Source organism: Camelus ferus, chromosome 26, assembly GCF_009834535.1.
Source record: "Camelus ferus isolate YT-003-E chromosome 26, BCGSAC_Cfer_1.0, whole genome shotgun sequence".
In the NCBI taxonomy this organism is placed as follows: Eukaryota; Metazoa; Chordata; class Mammalia; order Artiodactyla; family Camelidae; genus Camelus; species Camelus ferus.
The window spans coordinates 24,038,404-24,057,574 of NC_045721.1; the positions used below are offsets into that span (position 1 = coordinate 24,038,404).

The window sequence follows — 19,171 nt, forward strand, 5'->3', positions numbered from 1 at the left end:
TCAAAATCCAAATGAAGAACAGAACTTTCACAAACGCTTCGCAGCAGGTATACTGAGGCTGTGCCGGGACCAAGGGTCACTTTTGAAAATGAGCATAACCTTGCAATTCAGAAACTCAGTCAATGCTTTATGATGTGGTTTCCAGAGCTACAACATTACAATCTTAAACGAGTCGTTAACACAAAAGTTACTCATGACCAACACTTCATGGAACTCGTTTGATGTGCTGCCCTCTCACCTTCCACAGCTACCTCCTCAATGACCCAGCTTCCCTGTTACGGTGTGCACCAGGGTGGGACCAGAACATGGGGGTCAGCCGCCTCCGGTGCAAACGCCAGCTCCACCACGTACAAGTTGTGACTTGGGGCAAGTTTCTACCTCCGACCCTCAGTGATTTTAAAAGTAAAAACAGGGGTAACACCTGCCTGTTGGGGTCAGTCTGGGCGTTCAGAGGACTCGCCGGGCACAGCCTGGTTAGAGCTAGTCCCCTGGTGAGCCTTCCCTCAGTCTCCACTCTCTGTTCCAACATGAATTCTAGGAAGTTACACTCCTTCCACAATAGTAGTTAGCAAACCCGAGCAGGTGTTACCAAGAGGAGCAGTGTGTGTGGGGCTTACAGCACACTTCTCCCCCCCCGACGCTGCTATCGCCAGGAGGGGAGGCTCCACGCCCCGGGCTCCCATACTGCACGTGGCCCCCCAGCACCCTGCTCTGTCTGAAGGGGGCTTCCCTGGCACGGGGCTCAGGGACCTGCCCCTTCCCCCTCCCTCCTCCTCGGCACGCGCGTCACCGGTGCAAGCCAGATTTCTGCAGGCTCCTCAGAGCATGGCCACTATTATATTATTCAGAGTCTGGCCTAACTTCATGTGACATTCTTTTCTCGGAGTCTGGCAGGTTTATTACAATCCTGGTCAGAAAGGAGGCAGAGCAGCCATGAGGATTTGTTTTCCACATAGTTCACTAGATTTCTACGCCAAATCCAGCGGCCATTCCTTGTCTGCTGCCCTCTCCACCCCACCAGTCACCTCAGGCTCTTGTTTCTACATGAATGACGCCTGGGGACTTGGAAAGAGGACCCCTCTTGCCATGTATTTTCCCCTCTTCTGTTTATCTGAAAGCAGCAGGAAAATAAATTATAGGGCCCCAAAGTTCCTGCCGACGCTTGTGCAAGTGATATGCGTTGAAGGTTTCATGAAAACATTCCTCTTTGCCTAAGGATTTGATGATAAGTTGGTTCCTGTTTATACCAGCGCAAAAACATTCTGTCGGAGTGGAGTGTGCATTAGCGCACTAACCAGCACAGAAGGCATCTCTGCAGAATGAAATTCTTCACTGTGAAAAAAAACTTTCCACTCTGGTAAATCAACTGCCCAAGCCAATAATGTTTTGCTTCCTTTTTTTTTTCCCTTTGCTCGCTCACAGGATTCACCTTAAAGGACTCACGGGGACAGCCGGCAAAATAAGCAGCATAAGCCAACCAGGAAACGATTTTAGCACGAAGGACGCGGACAACGACAAATGTATCTGCAAGTGTTCACAGATGCTCACAGGAGGTGGGCTGACTTTTCTCTCTTCCTATTTGTGTTGGCAAGGGAGGACCTCAGAGTGTGAAAGGCTGGCTGTTTGGACTTCAACCTGTGATTGGTGACAACGTCCAAATTTCATAAATAAGACTCATTTGCTCAGTACAGGGAGATTTGTTTTTCGCTTTTTCAGACTGAAGTTTTACGCACAAACGTGACATTGAGCTAGAATTGTCAGCAGGCCAACTGTGTCTCTTCAGGACCCACCCCTGGCAGGGAGAGGGGCCATGTGATATTCAGCAAGCTCCCCTGGGTCTGTGCTGAGTATCAGATCTTGGAGCGATGCTTTAATTCCATTTTGCTTTATTAAAAAGGTTAAAAAGTCAAAATAGCAACCAAAACAGTGATACAGAGTTATTCCTATAGAAATGTTTCCAATTAATAATTTATTATGCAAACAAGGAATTTTCAGGTTTTTTTAAAGGGTTTCATTAATATATAGCAAATACTTACAATGCAAAGAAACAAATTAACCAACCCCCTTTTCTATGCATCAAGTTAAAAATCAATGATTGTCCAGTTTAAATTAAGTTCTTTATTTTGAGGCTCTTTCTGCCTTTTGCCTTTCATGTCACACTTCTTTAAAAAAAAAAAAAAGGAAAGCATATCCCTAAGCAAATGTGATGTCACTGTCACAACGGCTAGGTGAGTGTTCAGTGCCAGGAACCAACTGTTAGAAAATTTATTGCTCTAATTCCTAAAAGTTCAAAAGTGAAATAACCAGAACCCGTTCATTGTGACTGAGACAAGAAAAAAGTCTGGCAAATGCTGTCAAGTTAGTTTTTAAAAACACTAAAAGATTTAAATCAGCAACAAAAATTCTGCCAACAGTGCAGACGCAATGTAGAGACAAACAGGAAACTGGCAGAGTTTAATTTGTAGGGACCATGAATTGTGTCACCAAAAATTCATTCATTTACTCACCCCAGAAAACCAGAGGGAAGAGCCGTGGTCAGTTTGTCTTATGAATATAACATACCGCGTAAACAAGCAGAGATCGAAGCTTACCGCGCGTTTACACCGCAGTTAAGAATCGTTTACAAGTTATAAATGTACCTACCATGTGAGCCTACCATTCTACTCCCAAAACAAATAAAAGTATATAGCCATACAAGAAAAAGAAAAGAATCACTTACGGATAAAAGGAAAGATTAATTTAAGAGATAATTTGACATCCAGTAATTTTCAAGTCTCCAAAATAATACCAAGAGAACCAGGCTCCTGAGATCAGCTATTTTATGTATAAACACACGTTGGTAACACAGGTCTTCCCATTAGCCTTGCTTACTTCGTCATTATTTCAACCAGAGGACACTGACTGTGTAAAAGCTGCTTGTCTCCCTCATTCTACCATAATGATTCTTTTTAAAGGCTTTAGAAATCCTTTTAAAACCAGGGGGAGGGGGCAGAGTGGGGGGAGCAGGCCGTTCCCACACCGGCGGGCTGTCCACTCGGAGGGCGGCGGTTTCCAGGCCACCCGAATGTCAAGAGCGGCTCGGGAGAGTATCAGTGCATTAATAACCAAGGAAACATCTTTATTTACGCAAATCAAGATTTAGGACTGAGAGTGGAGTGGGAAGAGACTGGGGAGAAGAAATGCAGCCCGAGAGAGAGTGCAGTGGTCCCCACTGTGGAGGTCAGATTCCAGCCCGTGGTCTGGACCACGGACAGGCCAGCTTAATGATCAGCTGGAGCTCTGCATGGACCGTAAATTCCGTAGTTGAGTCAGAAAACAGGCTCCAGAATGGACAGACCTGTAAATCTGTCTGTGGATATTTTGAAGGACTGTGAATCACACACCCAAATGTCTTATCAAATCAACACTGATCCAAACCTACTTGAGTCACGGAGCTGTTACCATCAGGAAAGCACCAAGGCACCCGGATGAAATAACTGGTGATCACAACCCAGTGTGTAAATGTTGTAATATAGTAATTGCATCAGATGCTTTTAAAAGAAATAACACATGTCCTAGCAATGCCTGCCCCTGAGGTAACATTCACATTCTTTCTTTCTTTCCTAGGTATGGAGAGACTCTTTCCCTGTAGTTATTAGGTGTTCTTCTCTTATTTTAAATTTTTACATAAATGGCGTCATACTGTATGTGTCCTTCCAACACAAAGTTTTAAAGATTTACTCAGATTAATGCACGTAGATCAAGGCAATTCCTTCCCCTAACAAACCCAGGGCCTCTGGGGAAGGGAGTTAAGACCCCAAGCCTAGTCCTGGACAACCCCCACCTGGTGCCATGCAGGGCCCCCCTTTCCCTTAGTGGGCACACCACTAGAGCTTTAAGTTCCCTTTTTGTGTCTGGGACTTAAAGATTTCCTTTGTATCTAGCTCCACTGAGTACTTAAAATTCAGGGTTACGTTTTAAACAAAAAGGATGTCTTTGTTGGAGGAGGGGAGCCTGAATCAGTCTGATCCCATGTTGCTGGAACAGGAAGGTAACCCCTGCCCGGTGACAGCCACCCAACAGCTCTTGGGGTTTTGGCTTTTCCATTCACACCGTGGGTCTCCTGTTCACATCTGTGGATGATGGGCCCTTGCAGACGGCACAGGAGGAGTGAGAAAGCCCGGAAGCACACGTGCCCTCAGGGGACCACGGTTCAGCCAGCGCAGAGGTGGAGGCCCACAGCCCTCGGCTGCCACGCAGCACTCTACAGCCGTGAACGACCACCTGTGCCTTCCTAAAATGCTCGGAATGCGGCCGTCGGATTAGCCAGTACTTGTAACTCCACGGTAAGATGGTTAGGCTTACCTGGGTCCTCATTCCTTCTGTGTTCTACTTTCACAGGCTGGTGGTTTGATGCGTGTGGTCCCTCCAACCTGAACGGAATGTACTACCCGCAGAGGCAGAACACAAATAAGTTCAACGGCATTAAGTGGTACTACTGGAAAGGGTCGGGCTACTCGCTCAAGGCCACGGCCATGATGATCCGACCAGCAGACTTCTAAATGCCTGCACGCACCTGGGGGACGGGCTGCTGTCCTATTTTCAAAGACTTACTCCCACAGCTCTAGAAGACACAGCTGCCTACTGCCTCGTCGTCCTCCTCAGACAGACAGCACTCTCCCAGGGCCGAGGGGACCCATGTGCTCCAAATTAGAGCCCCGGAAACTTTGTCACTTAAACCTGCACCACTTTGCGAACCAAAGCACAACCCAAAACAAGCAACAGTCTGCTATGGTGCCCTGGTAGAAAGCCCATGGGGAGATAAATTTAAGCTGGAGAATGAGACTGACAATTTACAGACTCTGTTGTCACAACCAAGAATGTCATGTGTGAGTTCATCAGTAAATAACTGGAAAACAGAACACTTATGCCATGTAGTAGAGATAACCTTGGAACTGCATTCTTCTGAGCACTGTTTATTGACTGTGTAAATATCCATACGTCCCGAATTCAGCATCGCTATCATAATTAAAAGGAAGGAAAAAATTCTCTAAGCCATAAAGATATATATATTCAGGGATTTTTGTCAGAAGTGGTTATTAGCAGTTTAATATTTGGAGAAGGAAAAACATAGTTAATGCATTTTTAGTCCTCCTCTTATGTGCTTTAAATTTTCATTTTGAAAACAGCATATTTACATATGTGTTGTCAGCTTAGTTTTAAGTTAATGCTCAAATATATATTTCAAGTTTCTATGGTGAAAACTTCCAGGATCTCTGACATTATTAACAGAAATATGTCCTTTTAGTATATTTGAAGATTGTACTATTTTTTTCTGCCTTGTTGTTAAATATGAAGGTATTTTTAGTAATTAAATATAACTTATTAGGTGAGATGACTACATTTAACTTTTATGATCATATTTACAGCATTGTCATTTGATTCTGAAACAACAGGTTATGACTCGTGACAAGGAAAATCTTGATTTTCTTAAGGAAAAAAAATTATACATTTAATTTCACAACAAAGAGGCGTTCCTATCTTTTACCCACTATTCTAATACAGGAGTCTTTTTTCTCTTCTACCACAATGTATTTTAGGGAAGTAGCCTACAACAGATTGTGGTTGAGAAAACTCTTCCACTTAAAACACTTATTAACAAAGCTATACTTGTCCAGTTAGATTCAGCCCTGAATTTATTTAAGGAAAAAAATAATTTGCATTAGTAAGATTAACTTAAATCATCATCAATCTTAAAAAAAAAAAAAAGGTATCCTGGAGTACAAACACCAAACCTGGTATTTACAGCATATTCAAACGTTTACAGAAAATTTTGACAGCACGGATTTCAGCTCAGGACTGCAAAACCTGAAACTGCTCGAGTTTCTACTCTGTTTGAAGTTTTCATAGCACGAGTAATACTAATGAACATTTGTGCAGCGCTTCATAATTTGGAAACAATTTCTTATATATTCGCTTTCGAGTCAGCTGCCAGGAAGCTTAGAGACAAATTTGCAGCCAGCATTTACCACGTACCTGTCTTCACCTTATAATGTTCTACCAACATTTTTGTTTCTTTACTCCATTTTTCTTATCTAATTTATTCTACTCCCATACCAACCCCCGCCCCTTAGTTTTGGAACACTTGGCTGATGCTACCTGTTTTGAGTCAATCACGGGCCCCGGACGAGGCAGGCCCTCTGCTTCCCCGCCACGTGGCACGCCGTACACACACATCAATGAGCAAAGCACCACCGTCTTAGGACAGCTCGTCTTACCCCAGGTAGGAAGGCCTTACCCACCTAACGGAGGCTGAATGTACACACAGCTGTGTATCAAGTTAAAAAGCATCAGATAATAAGGAAATATCACCACGTCAAAAGAAACAGTAAGTTTCCAAGATATCTCAATGACGACAGGACAGATACTGAGATGGGGAAATGACAATACAGGAAAAACTGGCAACGACATCTTTGTAACACTTGCCCACGTAGGGAGATAAAGCGTATTTCAAAGGCAAACCTCAGGATGTCAGTCAGAGTTATATGTACTCTCTCATGACAGAGAATGGGAGAATTTTTGTTTTTACTTTACACTTCAGTTCCTCACCCAGTATTTTGGAGTCTTGCTGAGAAGAATTTTTTTCTCTCCTTGAGATAACATTTATAAAGTTGAGAGCAAATCAAAACAGTCATCTCAAAAATGAATACAAAAACAACCCAACAACTAAACAAACACAGTGACTGGAGGGCAGAGTTCAATTTCCAGTTACATGATAGTCATGTGGCATCCTCAAACAATTAAAAAATCTAGAGACCAGTCACAGACTGAAAATCACCATTTATCTATCCGGTATTAATCTTTTGAAAGAATAAAAAGTCACAAACCGGTTAACATTCAAAAATGAAAGCCAACTTCTGCACAATCCTGCTTCCAACCAAATTACCTAGTTCTTAATCTTTAAAAAATTAGAACCTGGAAATTTCCCATTAAGAATTCGAAATACCTGAAAGTCAGTAAAGTTAAGTTGAGTTTTAGAGATAGAACATCAAAATAGAAAGGCCATGTCACAATGCTAGCAGGCCACAATTTTTATACCCATCAGTTCTATCTCTGTTAACAGTCAGTGCGTTATTTTTGAAGCAGTAAGCAAGATATACTACTACCTTCTCAAGAATCCAGTCTTTTTTCATTTCTGTTTTTCTCAATCCTGAGGACTTTAATGGTTAAGATTTTTGAGACTACAGTCCTCACAACTTTTTGACTCACATTCTCACATTTGTTCTTACAAATACATAGACAAAACGTGTTGAGCTGCAAATATGTCTTTTTAGTTATGGTCATAATTGCTCTTGATTTAATAAAAAACTTAAGCCAGTATCTATGCTAATAATAACTTCCTGAGAATATCAGACTGTATTTACCATCATAAAATAACATTTGACTTACAGGAGCTGCAGGGAAGCAGTTAGACAGTTCGAACGGTTCCTCGGAAATCCAATGGCCAAATTCCAAAGACCACAGTACCTACAAGTGACATAAGAAGCAGAAAATGTTTTATAGATTTATTAGGCTCTTAGTGGACAATAAACCAGTTTGAAGACACAGCAAAACCAAAATAAAACAAACAAAGGAAAACCCAGCAGTTGACTATACCATTGATCTGAAGCAGGTGTGCATTGAACACCAGAATGCCATCACTCTTCAGACTGCATAAATACTACATTTTGGAAGAGTAAAATGTCTCACAAACAAGCTTTCATCATCATCATTATTATAAGAACCTGCACATTTTTAGATCATCAAAATAATGTTTTCATTTTTAACTCAACAATACTTGAGATTCTGCAGTCATCTCTACCATATGATGAAACTCCCTAAAAATCTGTATGCTTCTACTTCCCAGAATTTACAACTAAAATAATCAAACTGAATTATGTAACTCACACTTACCTTTTCATCTGCAATTTCCTTTCCTACATTCAGTGAATGTACTCTTGTTTTCTAGGGTTGCTACGTAAACCTTAAGGAGCTTTTGCTGAATTACTAGGAATGAGGTCTAGGTCTTCTTTTTTTGGTAGTTTGTAAAGTTAAGAACCACCTACGGGATTTCAGTCTGAAATGTTTCCTTTTTAATATATTAAACCTAGTACTTACCCAACATGAGACAGCAATTTTTTGTTTCTAAGAAAAAGTGAGCATGATAGTGGAATAAAGACAAGAACAGAATAGAGAATCTGATCATTCTCAGCAGTGGCCTGGATCTTACTTTCAACACCTGCAGTTACTTACTCAACAACTATTTCTTTCTACTCACTCTCCGTTCACCTGTGAACAACTTACTGAGAGCCCACCATGAGTAAGATCCCAAGCTGGGTCCTGGAAGCCCACGCCTGAACCTAGAAGGGACATGATGGCAAACCACAGATGCTGACTTCTCCAGAGTGGTGCTGTGTGAATCCACGGGAGAAAGCAAACTAACTCAGGCGAGGAGGACCAAGAAAGGGTCCACAGGGGCTGACATTTTAAACTGAGTAGAAGTTCAACGGGCAAAGAGGGAGGCAGCCGGAAGGGGAGAGGGCGCTCCAGCTCAGGGAGAATACCATGAGCCCAGACGGGTTAAAGGAGGTTCTTCTCTGGGCTGCAGAGGAGGGAGCTCTGGAAGGAGTGGTAAGAGAACAGGGTTGGCCAGCTCCAGATGGTAGCAACAGAATGACAATAACCCTGTTTTTGTCCCTGTGTGCTCAGGGCATCCGTGCATAGCAGAGCTGTTGGGGAGGAGAATCAGGAGACAAGCCAGGAAAGACAGGAGCAACAGCTCCATGGGTGCTGGGCCCAAGATGACATAATGAGAATGCAGTACAACACGAGAAATCTGTCTCCATCAGACAGAGACAGAAAGCAGAGAGTTGGGTTCTCAGGGACCCTGTTCAACCTTCAATTAGATCTGTGTGTACATGAGCATTCTGTCATCAAAGTCTGCTTTCATCTCTGCCTAGTTTTTACTGCCCAACCGACATTACAAAAACAGAAAAGAAAAAAAAAGATTTATCTTAAGTTCAATGAAAGAAGGTATTAGAAAATTGGTAACTGGTAACTCTACGCTGAAATGTTTGTCTATGGCTCTTTACGGGTGGTTAAAATAGCCCATTTAAGTCACACAGTGTTTGCCTTACTCTTATCAGTCAATGTACATTATCAATTACAGAGGCACACTAGTTCCCTACAAACTCATATGGTTAGCCCAGGAAATAAAACGCGGGACGTTTCCACATCAGGTTCATTTCAGACACGAGGCATGCCAAAGAACAGCAACAGCGAGAAACACAGCGTAGCCGTGAGAGAGCCCAGGGAACCAGGCTGAAAAGTGCCTGTGGCATCTGAGGTCAAATGCAATCTGCATTAAAATGTCAACTGAAGTCAAACAATCTCTCGGAGAAAATTTGTGTTCTCTGAATTTGTCCCTTTCAAAATGTCATGAAAATGAAGCCGTAAGGCTTCTACAGTAGCATTTTGGTAAATGGGTTAATAAATTTAATTTACGTAGGCATCCCAGGAATGAACACTGTACAGAGATAGCAGAAAACACTCCTTTGATTATGACAGAATCATCGAAGAAAGAGTGTAAATTTTTTCATTAGCCAAACTTATCTTTACCTTGTAGAGTGTTCAAAATAGGGAAAATCTACTCTGCAAGACAGCAGTTAAAGCAGTAAGTGAACTTAAAAATAAAGTTAACCCGACATATTTCTCATAATATATACGACAAGGAAGAAGATAACTGAGAAGCTGTATAAAGCAAGGAACGGCGCTGCATGAACACAGAGGACCAAATCCCTTGTGTACAGCCCGTAAATGAGGGCTGAGTCATCTCAGTACCCAGTGTGAATATGATGCTTCTGACATTTTAAAACCGTCACCCATAAAACTTGAACCCTGTCGATGAATTTAAATAGGGCCCATTTTCTTGCCTTATTACGAGACTGATAACTAGTGAGACCACTTTCCCTAATGTAGGACTGACTACACAACTAATTCCAGACCAGGCAAAACCCAAATGTTTCTCTCTCACTTTATACCCACCTAACCATCCTCCTTGAACAAGGTGAGGGGTGTAGCTACAGTGAGCCCAAGCCAGAAAATGGTGCTGGGATCAGATGCAAGTCAAGGACAGCATCACACACAAGGAAGAGAATGAGGCCAACTAGGGGTGAACACAGCAAAATGAGCACTGTGCGTCCTCACCATCTCCCAATACACAGCTGAAATGACAGAACTAAGAGGAATGGGAGAGAGGCCAGGGCAGATAAAATACGATGATATTCCGAAAGCTGCAAAGCAGACGGAGAAATGGTAACTGACTCAGAAGGGCAAGGAAAGCTTAAACGTAAGTGTCTAGAGAGGGAGTCAGTAGGAAGTGTCCAGTTCCCTGCACAGATTACCAGCATGGCAGACAAACAGGTGCTACTAGTAACCTCTGAAAATGCAGAACAGGCTGTAGGGAAAGCTCCTACCCCACCCTCCTGCCCACCCTCCCCTGCAACAAGACCAAAGTGCAACCAGACGGGCTCCTCTGGGAGCAGTGGGAGACGTACTGGATAAAACCTCTCCAGCGCCGCCCTTCCCCCAGGACCCAAGCACAGAACCCCATGGCAGGACACGGCCCCTTCTATTTGGTGGGCGCGGATCAGCCCAGGGGGAAAACGACATGCTGATACTGATGCTCAGACTTCCCTCAATCAAGCACCTCCATCATGTCAGATTATCTATGTGCATCACTCAGGCAGACAGGATTTCAATCAGCTTTTCAGTCTTCACTATTAAACATAACTTTATACCCATTTGATAAAAGCCTCTAGCACGAAAACAGAGACCAAAACAAACAAAAAGGGGACTCCTGGGATCCGAGTGATGGGAAGTCCCAGGAACACAGCTGCTCTGTAGACCCAGGGAGAGCCAGCCTCATGGGAGCATCACAGCACAGGGGTTTGTGGGGCGTCTCCAAGAAAAATAAATGGGATTGGAAGATTATACAGTGTGTAGCTTTGGAGAGGAATTACAATGCCTTTAGAATTTCCTGCAGTGAGTTAGTGATGGATACACAGAAAACTAAGCCATGAAAATAACTGTCAATGATTCGCTCAGGAAAAACAAACAAGAATTGCTGGAAATGAAATAGAATCGTAGTACTTTACACGGCTCTACTCAAGCAGCATCCACTCGGTCCCCCGAGCGTGTGTAGGTTTAAGTGTGCACGTGTTTATATGCATATACAATATGCTAAACAAAAATCAGAATCTTACTGGGTAAATGAGGAGGGAACGTGTATGGAGTCGTGAAAGCTATAGTCGTATTTTAATCTTCCATAGAAGGAAGCCTACAGACAATGTCTAAAAGGGAAAAATCCAACAACAATGGCAGGAGAAGCATTTTATTTAGAAATATATAAATAAAATATCAGACGGGTATTTTTAGGAGTGAGACTCCAGACTGGGGAACAACATGGTAGGGACTGCCGTTTTCTACTAGAGGCCTCATAAATTATACTTGATTCTGAAAACATTTTATTTGGGGTAATTTTATGCTTACAAAAGGATTGCCAAAACAGTACAGAGAGTTCCCATTTACCCATCACCTAGATTCCTCTATTGTGTGATCTCCAGCTTCCCTCTTCTCTTCCAAAAGCGTTCTGCAACTAGGACTGGCCTGTCAGTTATCTCCGAAAACATCTGGCTGGGCCTCTCACTGGAACTTAGCTGACTGTATAGATCAAAATGCGGAGAACCGATAGCCTAAAAATTAGGAGTGTCCCACTTCATGAACATAGTATCTCTCTCCTTTCATTTAGGTCTTTTAAATTTTTCTTCAGAATTTTGAACTTCTCAGCATCCTGCAAATATTCTGTCAGATTTAAAGTTAAACATTTCAACTTCTGGGGCTGCTAATATAAACAACATTAAAAAAAAATTAGAATGCCAGGTGTTTGTTGCCAGTACACAGAAATACAACTAAATTTTGTATATTAACCTTGTATGCTTAAACTTGCTGGACTCAACTTACTACTGGTTGAAGGAGCTTTTCTGTAGACCTGTTGATGTTTTCTATGTAGACAATCATTATCTTATGTGAACAGTTTAATTTCTTCCTTTTCCAGTCTATATGCGTATTTTTTTTCCTGCCTGATTGCACTGGCTAGAACTTCCGATACAATGTAGAAGAGGAGCAGTGAGAGTGTTAAAGCTGCTTGGACAATTTTGTGAGGCAGATAAATTTGGTTTATTATAATAGCATAGACCCAACCTGTTCTGCATATAAACTAATGTATCTGTGGAAAGCACAAGATTTCTTTAAGTAAAAAAAGTGTCTGTTGTTATTCAGTACTGATGCTAGCTAGTTCTCACAAGCTTTTATTAGATTCTTCAACACTATTCTTCAAACAATAATTAGAAAATTCTGAGGGATCAAAAGAACTATAGCTCAGGATCAATAAATGCCACTTTCTAAACCAGAATGAATCAAATTGATTTTCCTTAACATTCACCTTAGTTTCTTAATATTTTCTTAATTGCCTAAGAAATTTTCTTCAGCAGTCTTAAAAAATTGTGATCATCCACAGAGTATTTAATAAGCAAAAGCACTAGTTTTTAGTATCCTTAATTTTTGACTTCCCAAAAAAAAGTCAAAGAGCAGGAAAACAAGTTATTCCCATGTAAGCGATGAGAGGAGGCTGGGATGAGAGACAAGGCAACCCGTGAGACAGTTTTTAGGTTGCCTTTGAAAACCTGAATGAGCCCAGGTGATAATGATCCGCTTCTAGTGTTGATATGTTGATAATTACATTGCAACAGGAGGCTGGTTTAACTCACTTGAGAGTATCACTGATTGTGCTGAAAACACTAATTAACATTCACCATGTCTCTCAGTCATTGTAATATTGATTATTCCAAGTTTTAAATAGCCAGACTAACCACTGTTTTGGGACCTGTCTCCAGAGCATACCACCTACCGTATATAACTACTAAATTCAGCTGCAGTTCGGTACCAAGGATACATGCGAGAACATAGCAGCTAAATGGGAAAAAAAGTCGCGGGGGGGGGGGGGTTCTTTGTGGGAAAAGTCAACAATATTCTTTGCATACAAAAGACTTCATATTGTATAAAACATCAGCTGAGTAATTAAAATTCAAATCTTATGGTTAGAAACTTGGACCACAGATTTAACCCATGGGAATCTCACTAATTTCAAACAGTTCAAAAGGATCCAGTCTTCTCTACTGTAATCACTGAAAAGAGACTGGGCTTGACTTCATTACTCCCTGTCTCACCCTCTTTCCCTGGACCAATTGTGGTAAAAAGAAACTTGGTCGTAAGACCCTGTGGAGGTGTGGAAACACAGACTCAGCATTTCCAGATTTCTTCTTTTCTATCCAAGAGTAACAAAAATGGCAATTATTAATTTTTTTTGCTATTTTAAGCTAGAAAAATTATAAAAATAAAATTATAAATATTTTTCTCATCGGAATTTATAGATTCTTTACCGCAGTTATGAGAGTAATTGGTTTTCTCAAGCAACAAAACCTTAAGAAAATTTGCTGCAGACCCCAGGCGACGAAGTTAAACCAACATCCATCTCTATAGCTTTGTGACAAGAGGCTAGTTAGTTACCTTTTTGTCAGAAAAGAATATTATACATCATTATATATTATGAACCCATCTATGTGTAGTTAATGAAATAATTGTGGTGATAAAGTTATTTCTAGGTTAAGCTTCAGGAGGAAAAAATGGGGGCTACCAATATTATAATTTTTAATAACAATATAACAGGGTGCTTATGTCCCAAACACTTTGGAGCCAGAAAACAGAGGAGGTCTAGTCTTCCAGAAAGCCCAACTTGAACTGCCAAAGTCTAAAGGCAACAATATTTGTTCCAAAATAAGTATTTCCAACACATCTCAACTCCATCATTTAAAAAATACAAACCTATTCAGTAGTCTGTCTCAATGAGGCAATTTTCCACATGTGGTTTTTTTAAAATTGAGGTGAAATGCACATAATACACAATTAAGCATTTTAAAGGGTGCAGCTTGGCGGCATTCAGCTTGTCCGCAATGTTGTGCAACCACCTCCTCTTTCTAGTTTCGAAACTTCTGAATCAGCCCAGGAATACACCCAGAGCCCACTAAGCAGTGACGACCCCTCCTCTGCGCCCGCCGCTGGGCACTGCAGTCGGCTCTCTGCGGACCTTCCCGTTCCAGATGCAGTGGATGAAAGGAATCCTGCAGGATGGGACCTTCTGACTTCTTTCAGTTGGCATCACGCTTTCAAGGTGCACAGAAGTTATGAACTGAATGAAGACCAGTGAGAGGTGCCCCAAATGCTTGCTGAATGATAACAGTGCTTGATATTTACTGAGTGCTCACTGGACACTTACTGCCCTAGCGTCACCCAGCTGCTAAGTGGCAAAGTTTGCATCAAGTCACTCTCTTATCCATTAGTCCTTTAAAAACACACAAGGAGGTGTTGCAGTCACAGGAAGAATATATCCAAGTTTAAGGGAGCAAAAGATAAAGATCTTCGCTAGGCTATCTCTGGAAGTAGATATGCCAGAAAGCAGATGGGCTCTGAATCGAGGAAAAGCTGAATTCAAAGTCAAAATCCACCATTTTCAAGCACTGTGACTGCGAGCAATTAATTAAAGCTGTTCAAGTCTCAGTTTCCACGAGGGCTGGTGCACTGACGAGCTGAGAGAGGAGTATGTTAAGTCCCGTGGCGGGATAGCACCACATCACTGACAGTTCTGCGTGACTAACATCGTCTGGAAGCATGGCCACCTCGGCCCTGAAACGCGCCAGCTGGGCGCTGGCTCCCCCAACATGGTCCTGGGACCAGCGGCCCGCACACCACCTGGGAGCTGAGAGCAGAGGAAGGAGCTTGGGACCCAGATGCCCCGAGTCAGAATCTGCATTTTACTAAGATCCCCCAGTGATTCGTGTTATTAAGGTCTAAAAAGCACTGCTCCAGCTGTCTCAAAAAAGTCTGGCGGGTTGGGGGCAGGAAACCAAAAACTTAACACAACCTGTTAACCAAGACAGAGAAAATAAGCAATAAAGTACTAAAAATAAGTAGTTAAGAATTCTTTTCCCTTTTTAAGAGATATTAACGGACAGAGACTAAATACCAGATGGTAAGAAGAGAAAGAAGCTACATGTTGATGTATGTTTGAATATCCTTACAGAACATTTGGCTATAGTGTTTGCAAACATTCAAGTTAGATTTATTCTGCTTATATTTCACCCAATCTTTTCTAGCCTGCAAAAATGAAAATGGATTGTTCTTGGATTTTAGAGCTTAACTGCTCACGATGAGCCACTTTTTACATATTGCTAAACAGAGATCAGGGTGACCCAGCATTTCATCAGCGGACTTAAATGTGAAGTCCAAACATCTTTATAAATAACACAAGCTCTGCTTTTCTTATCAAAATGAAAACAAAGAAATAAATATAACACATTCCAATGTAACTACAATAAATAGCAGAAACAGCACTTCGCTGTACGAAAACAAAGCAGAACTTATTATTACCCCCACAGATAATAAACCAAATATTATGGCTACTAAGAGTAACCACTGTTTTCTGTTCTTTTCATGAATCTGAGTTATAGTTTTTTTTTTTCTTAGATGAGCAACAGGTCATCTTATTTTCATGAATTTTGACAGGAAACACATGAACTATGTGGGCACTTTTATCACTTCGAATGCTGGACAATAGTTTCATAGGACCCTTTCAGCCCATCAGAGGCAAGAAGACATTCCAAGATTTTTAAAAGAAATAACAATTATTAGTCATCCATCTGATCAATCATCCATCCCACCAGTCAGTGCTGTGGCCCACGTTCCATCTGGAGCCCCGGGCCCCCTAAGTACAGGCAGGCTCAGCCTCTGCCCTCAAACAACCTGCAGTCACCGAACAACCAGCATCACCTAGAAAGGTGCTGCTTTCACGTCTCACAGTCTTTGCTCTGCCCTCGTCCCTCGTGCCAAGAGGGTACGGCCATCTCGACGTGAGTGTTACCACGAAAAATGCTGTTTACAATTTAGCAGTTGAAATAAACGTTCTACTTCATAAGGTGTCCATGGAATACTAAAAATGCCCAAAGGGAAAAAAAGGGGCCTGTGCATGACACTAAGGCTTGTGTTCCGGTCTTTCTTGTTTTGCTGCCGTCCAGCAAACTCAAATCAAAAAGAGTTCCAGGAAACAAAGTTCGGTGGAGCGCTTCTCTGCTCACTGAGGGACCCTCCCCGATGCTGTCTGACACGGCAGGAAGCGGGTGGCCCGCCAAGGGAGCCAGGGAGGACTGTGCTCAGGACAAAAGCACTTGGTCTGCTCAGCTTCACGAGAGACACAACCAGGGACCACACAACCAGCTGCACTTATGTGTCAAGGCTAACGTTCTAAGCCTGTGAACTCCCTGGGAACCATCACTGTTTGCTAAATTATGACGTTATGGAGAACTTTAATATTCAAGCACAGGATATTCGTTCTTTCAGCAGAACAAGGATCAGTTCAAAAGAACTAAGAAATAGAGCTACGGTGTGTCCAAGGCAAGCGGTCACTTCAGCTGACAAAATCACTTTTAGCCACGCATTTCTTACTATCTGCTAAAAAGCCTAAAAGGTTTCCTGCAGAGAACCTCCCAGAGCAATGAACTTTAGGAGAAGTACATCGTGTAGCAAAGTGTTGTCAATTATAATTTTGAAAAATGTACAACAGTTTTTTTTTAAATCCAGTATTTCTTACATCAGCTCTCTTCAAAATCTGATATTCCCACTAAAGCCCCATCACAGAGGGTGCCTGTGCAGACCTGAATAGAGTTCAAGTATGATTCTGCTTGGCAGTCTATTCTAACTCAGGAATGGAGCTTAGAAACAGAAAAGAACAGACAGCTAACAATGTCCCCAAGGTCACCAACAGATGTCTAAATGGGGGACAGCTGGACACAATTTTTGAAAATTTCCAGAGAATGAAATCAAGGTTGCATCTTCTGATGATAACCTGAAACCAAGATACTCCGTGCTACTGTTTAAACAAGAACTGCTTCACTGGGATGTCAGAAACAGAAGCAAAAGTTTAGGAAACTCAACAGAAAGTTGCAAAGTTTAAATAATAAAGATGTACCTTGAGGAACAGCTGGTCTTTTTTTCTAAAAATGAGCTTGGAATTTGTGAATCAATTCCACCTGGACTATCGAGGTCTTGGAATTCTTAATCATAAAGCCAGGAAGAGATCATTTGAGGTTTAAAAAAGTGGAGAGCTGGCAGCTCTACTCAGTTGCCCAAGTTAAACAAAACAAAACAGAAACAGTGAGACCCCCCAAGGGCCGTATTTAGAAAAGGGAGGGCAGCCAGATGCACGGAACCAAGCGGAGTCACTTCATTTGTGCACCCGTGGTTTTCTGTATTTACAGTTTGCCAAATAGAGGAACTTCTGCTTTAACGTCCATAACTTTCACCTAGTTTCTTTCTGCTAAGCCAACAGATTCAGGTGCTTCACCAGACCACCCCCAATCCATCAGAGCAAAACCAAACTGTCAAGCCCCAGGAACGCTGTCTCTCGATTGGCCCCGCTGAGCTGTATTTCATGCTGCCGCTGGCCAGACACCCAGAGTAGAGACAGCTCGACACACTCAGTCTCTTCACTAGCTGTAACCTCTTCCACGCCCTTATCATTCAACTTCATGTTTTCAGGTCTCTGACCACATCCACCTGGTCAAACCCAACTGTCATCGCTCTGTCCTCAACCTGTTCACCTCTAAGTGGAATTCAACACAGTCTCCTCCTGGGACTGCTCCTCTTCGGCTGAGCGTCCGTTCTCCTGCTGGTCTACCTCTGTCACTACCTGGCTCTTCTTGGTTTTGCCTGCCTGCTTCTGTTTCCTCTCCCCAACTTCTAATGGCTGCACAGCCCAGGGCTTGGGCCTAAACTCACTCCCCAGGGACCATGGCTTTAAATACCACCTGTGCATTAATGGCTCCCAAATGGGTATTTACAGTCCAAATCTTTGCCTTGAATAAACAAATAAACACTAAATTATAGAAAATGCAATTTGGTATTTATTTTATAATTTAATGTGATATCTCTAGGTGAATGTGAATGTTTGAGAAATCTCAAACCCAGCAGGTATAAATCCGAGTTGTGTATTGTTCCCCAAACCCTGCCAAAGTTTTTCTCCCCCAGGATCCCCTATCTTGGTAAATGGCACCACTGTTACCCTCCAGGATTCTCAATCATTTCCAGGTGCTCCAGTACAGAATTTAGACGGGAGGCGTCTTGACTTCTCCGTTTCCACATATCACACGTTACCAAACCCCGTTAGGGTCTTCCTACAAAGCACACCGATCTGCTCTCTTCTCTCTCCCTACCTACCGTGGTCCCAGTCATGGCCAGTATCACTTCTCACCCAGATGACTGTAACTGCGTCCTTCAGGTCTGCCTCTGCTCCTTCCTCCCTGCAATCCATTCTTTACACAGAACCAGAGAGAAAAACGCCAGCCCCCCTCGGGTTAAAACACTCCCAAGGTCCTGACTGTGACTCTCAGAGCCACACTCTGGTCTGGACAGGCTCCTCCTTCGGATTCAAAGAGCCTCTGGGCTTTCTCTCCTGTGTCTCAGCTTCAAGACCCGTGGCCTGGCTCTTCCATGTCAGGTGTGCCGAAGAGATTCTGCTCAGCACCGTCACACAGCAGAAGAACCAGTCATCACTGTCAAGTTACGAATTCCAAAATGATGGTGGACCCTCACTGACAGCAGTCAATGGCTGCATTCCAGGTCACTCCACAGCCCCCACCCTGGACACAACTTGCCTTCCTCCAACTCTACCAGTCACTGTGAGGGGACAATCAGTCCTGCTCACGCATCTCTGCAAATGTTGTCACGAAGGGCGACACCGAAGCCCTGGATCTTCCGGGTGAATCACTTTCCCTATCTGTCCTCAGACACGAGACTGCGGAGCGGGGCAGGCGCGGCGGCCCTGGGGTGGAGAAAGCGCGCCGGGGGCGTGGCCAGGATGAGCGGCCTGATGGCAGGGGCGGGGCCGGTCCAAACAGGCCGCAGGAGGGGCTGAGGGAAGGGGCTCGGGCGGGCGGGCCAGAGAGATGTTCTGCAGGCTGCACGTGGCCCAGGGCCGAATCTGCCG

The 19,171-nt window shown here is 42.9% G+C and overlaps 2 protein-coding genes across 3 annotated transcripts in view; one reads left to right on the forward strand and one right to left on the reverse strand.

Annotated features, from left to right (window-relative positions):
- ANGPT2 (angiopoietin 2) overlaps nucleotides 1-5,768 on the forward strand; it is a 51,607-nt gene extending 45,839 nt beyond the window's left edge. For both annotated transcript variants that reach the window (XM_006178232.3, XM_006178234.3), the window contains exons 8-9: nucleotides 1,423-1,553; nucleotides 4,381-5,768. In XM_006178232.3, coding sequence (XP_006178294.1) covers nucleotides 1,423-1,553; nucleotides 4,381-4,541 — 292 coding nt within the window. In that variant the 3' untranslated portion in view covers nucleotides 4,542-5,768. The remainder of the gene's footprint in view (nucleotides 1-1,422; nucleotides 1,554-4,380) is intronic.
- The window catches only part of MCPH1 (microcephalin 1), a 204,691-nt gene that overhangs the window by 105,291 nt on the left and 80,229 nt on the right, over nucleotides 1-19,171 (reverse strand). Inside the window, 1 exon segment of the mRNA XM_032468520.1 lies at nucleotides 7,429-7,506. Coding sequence (XP_032324411.1) covers nucleotides 7,429-7,506 — 78 coding nt within the window.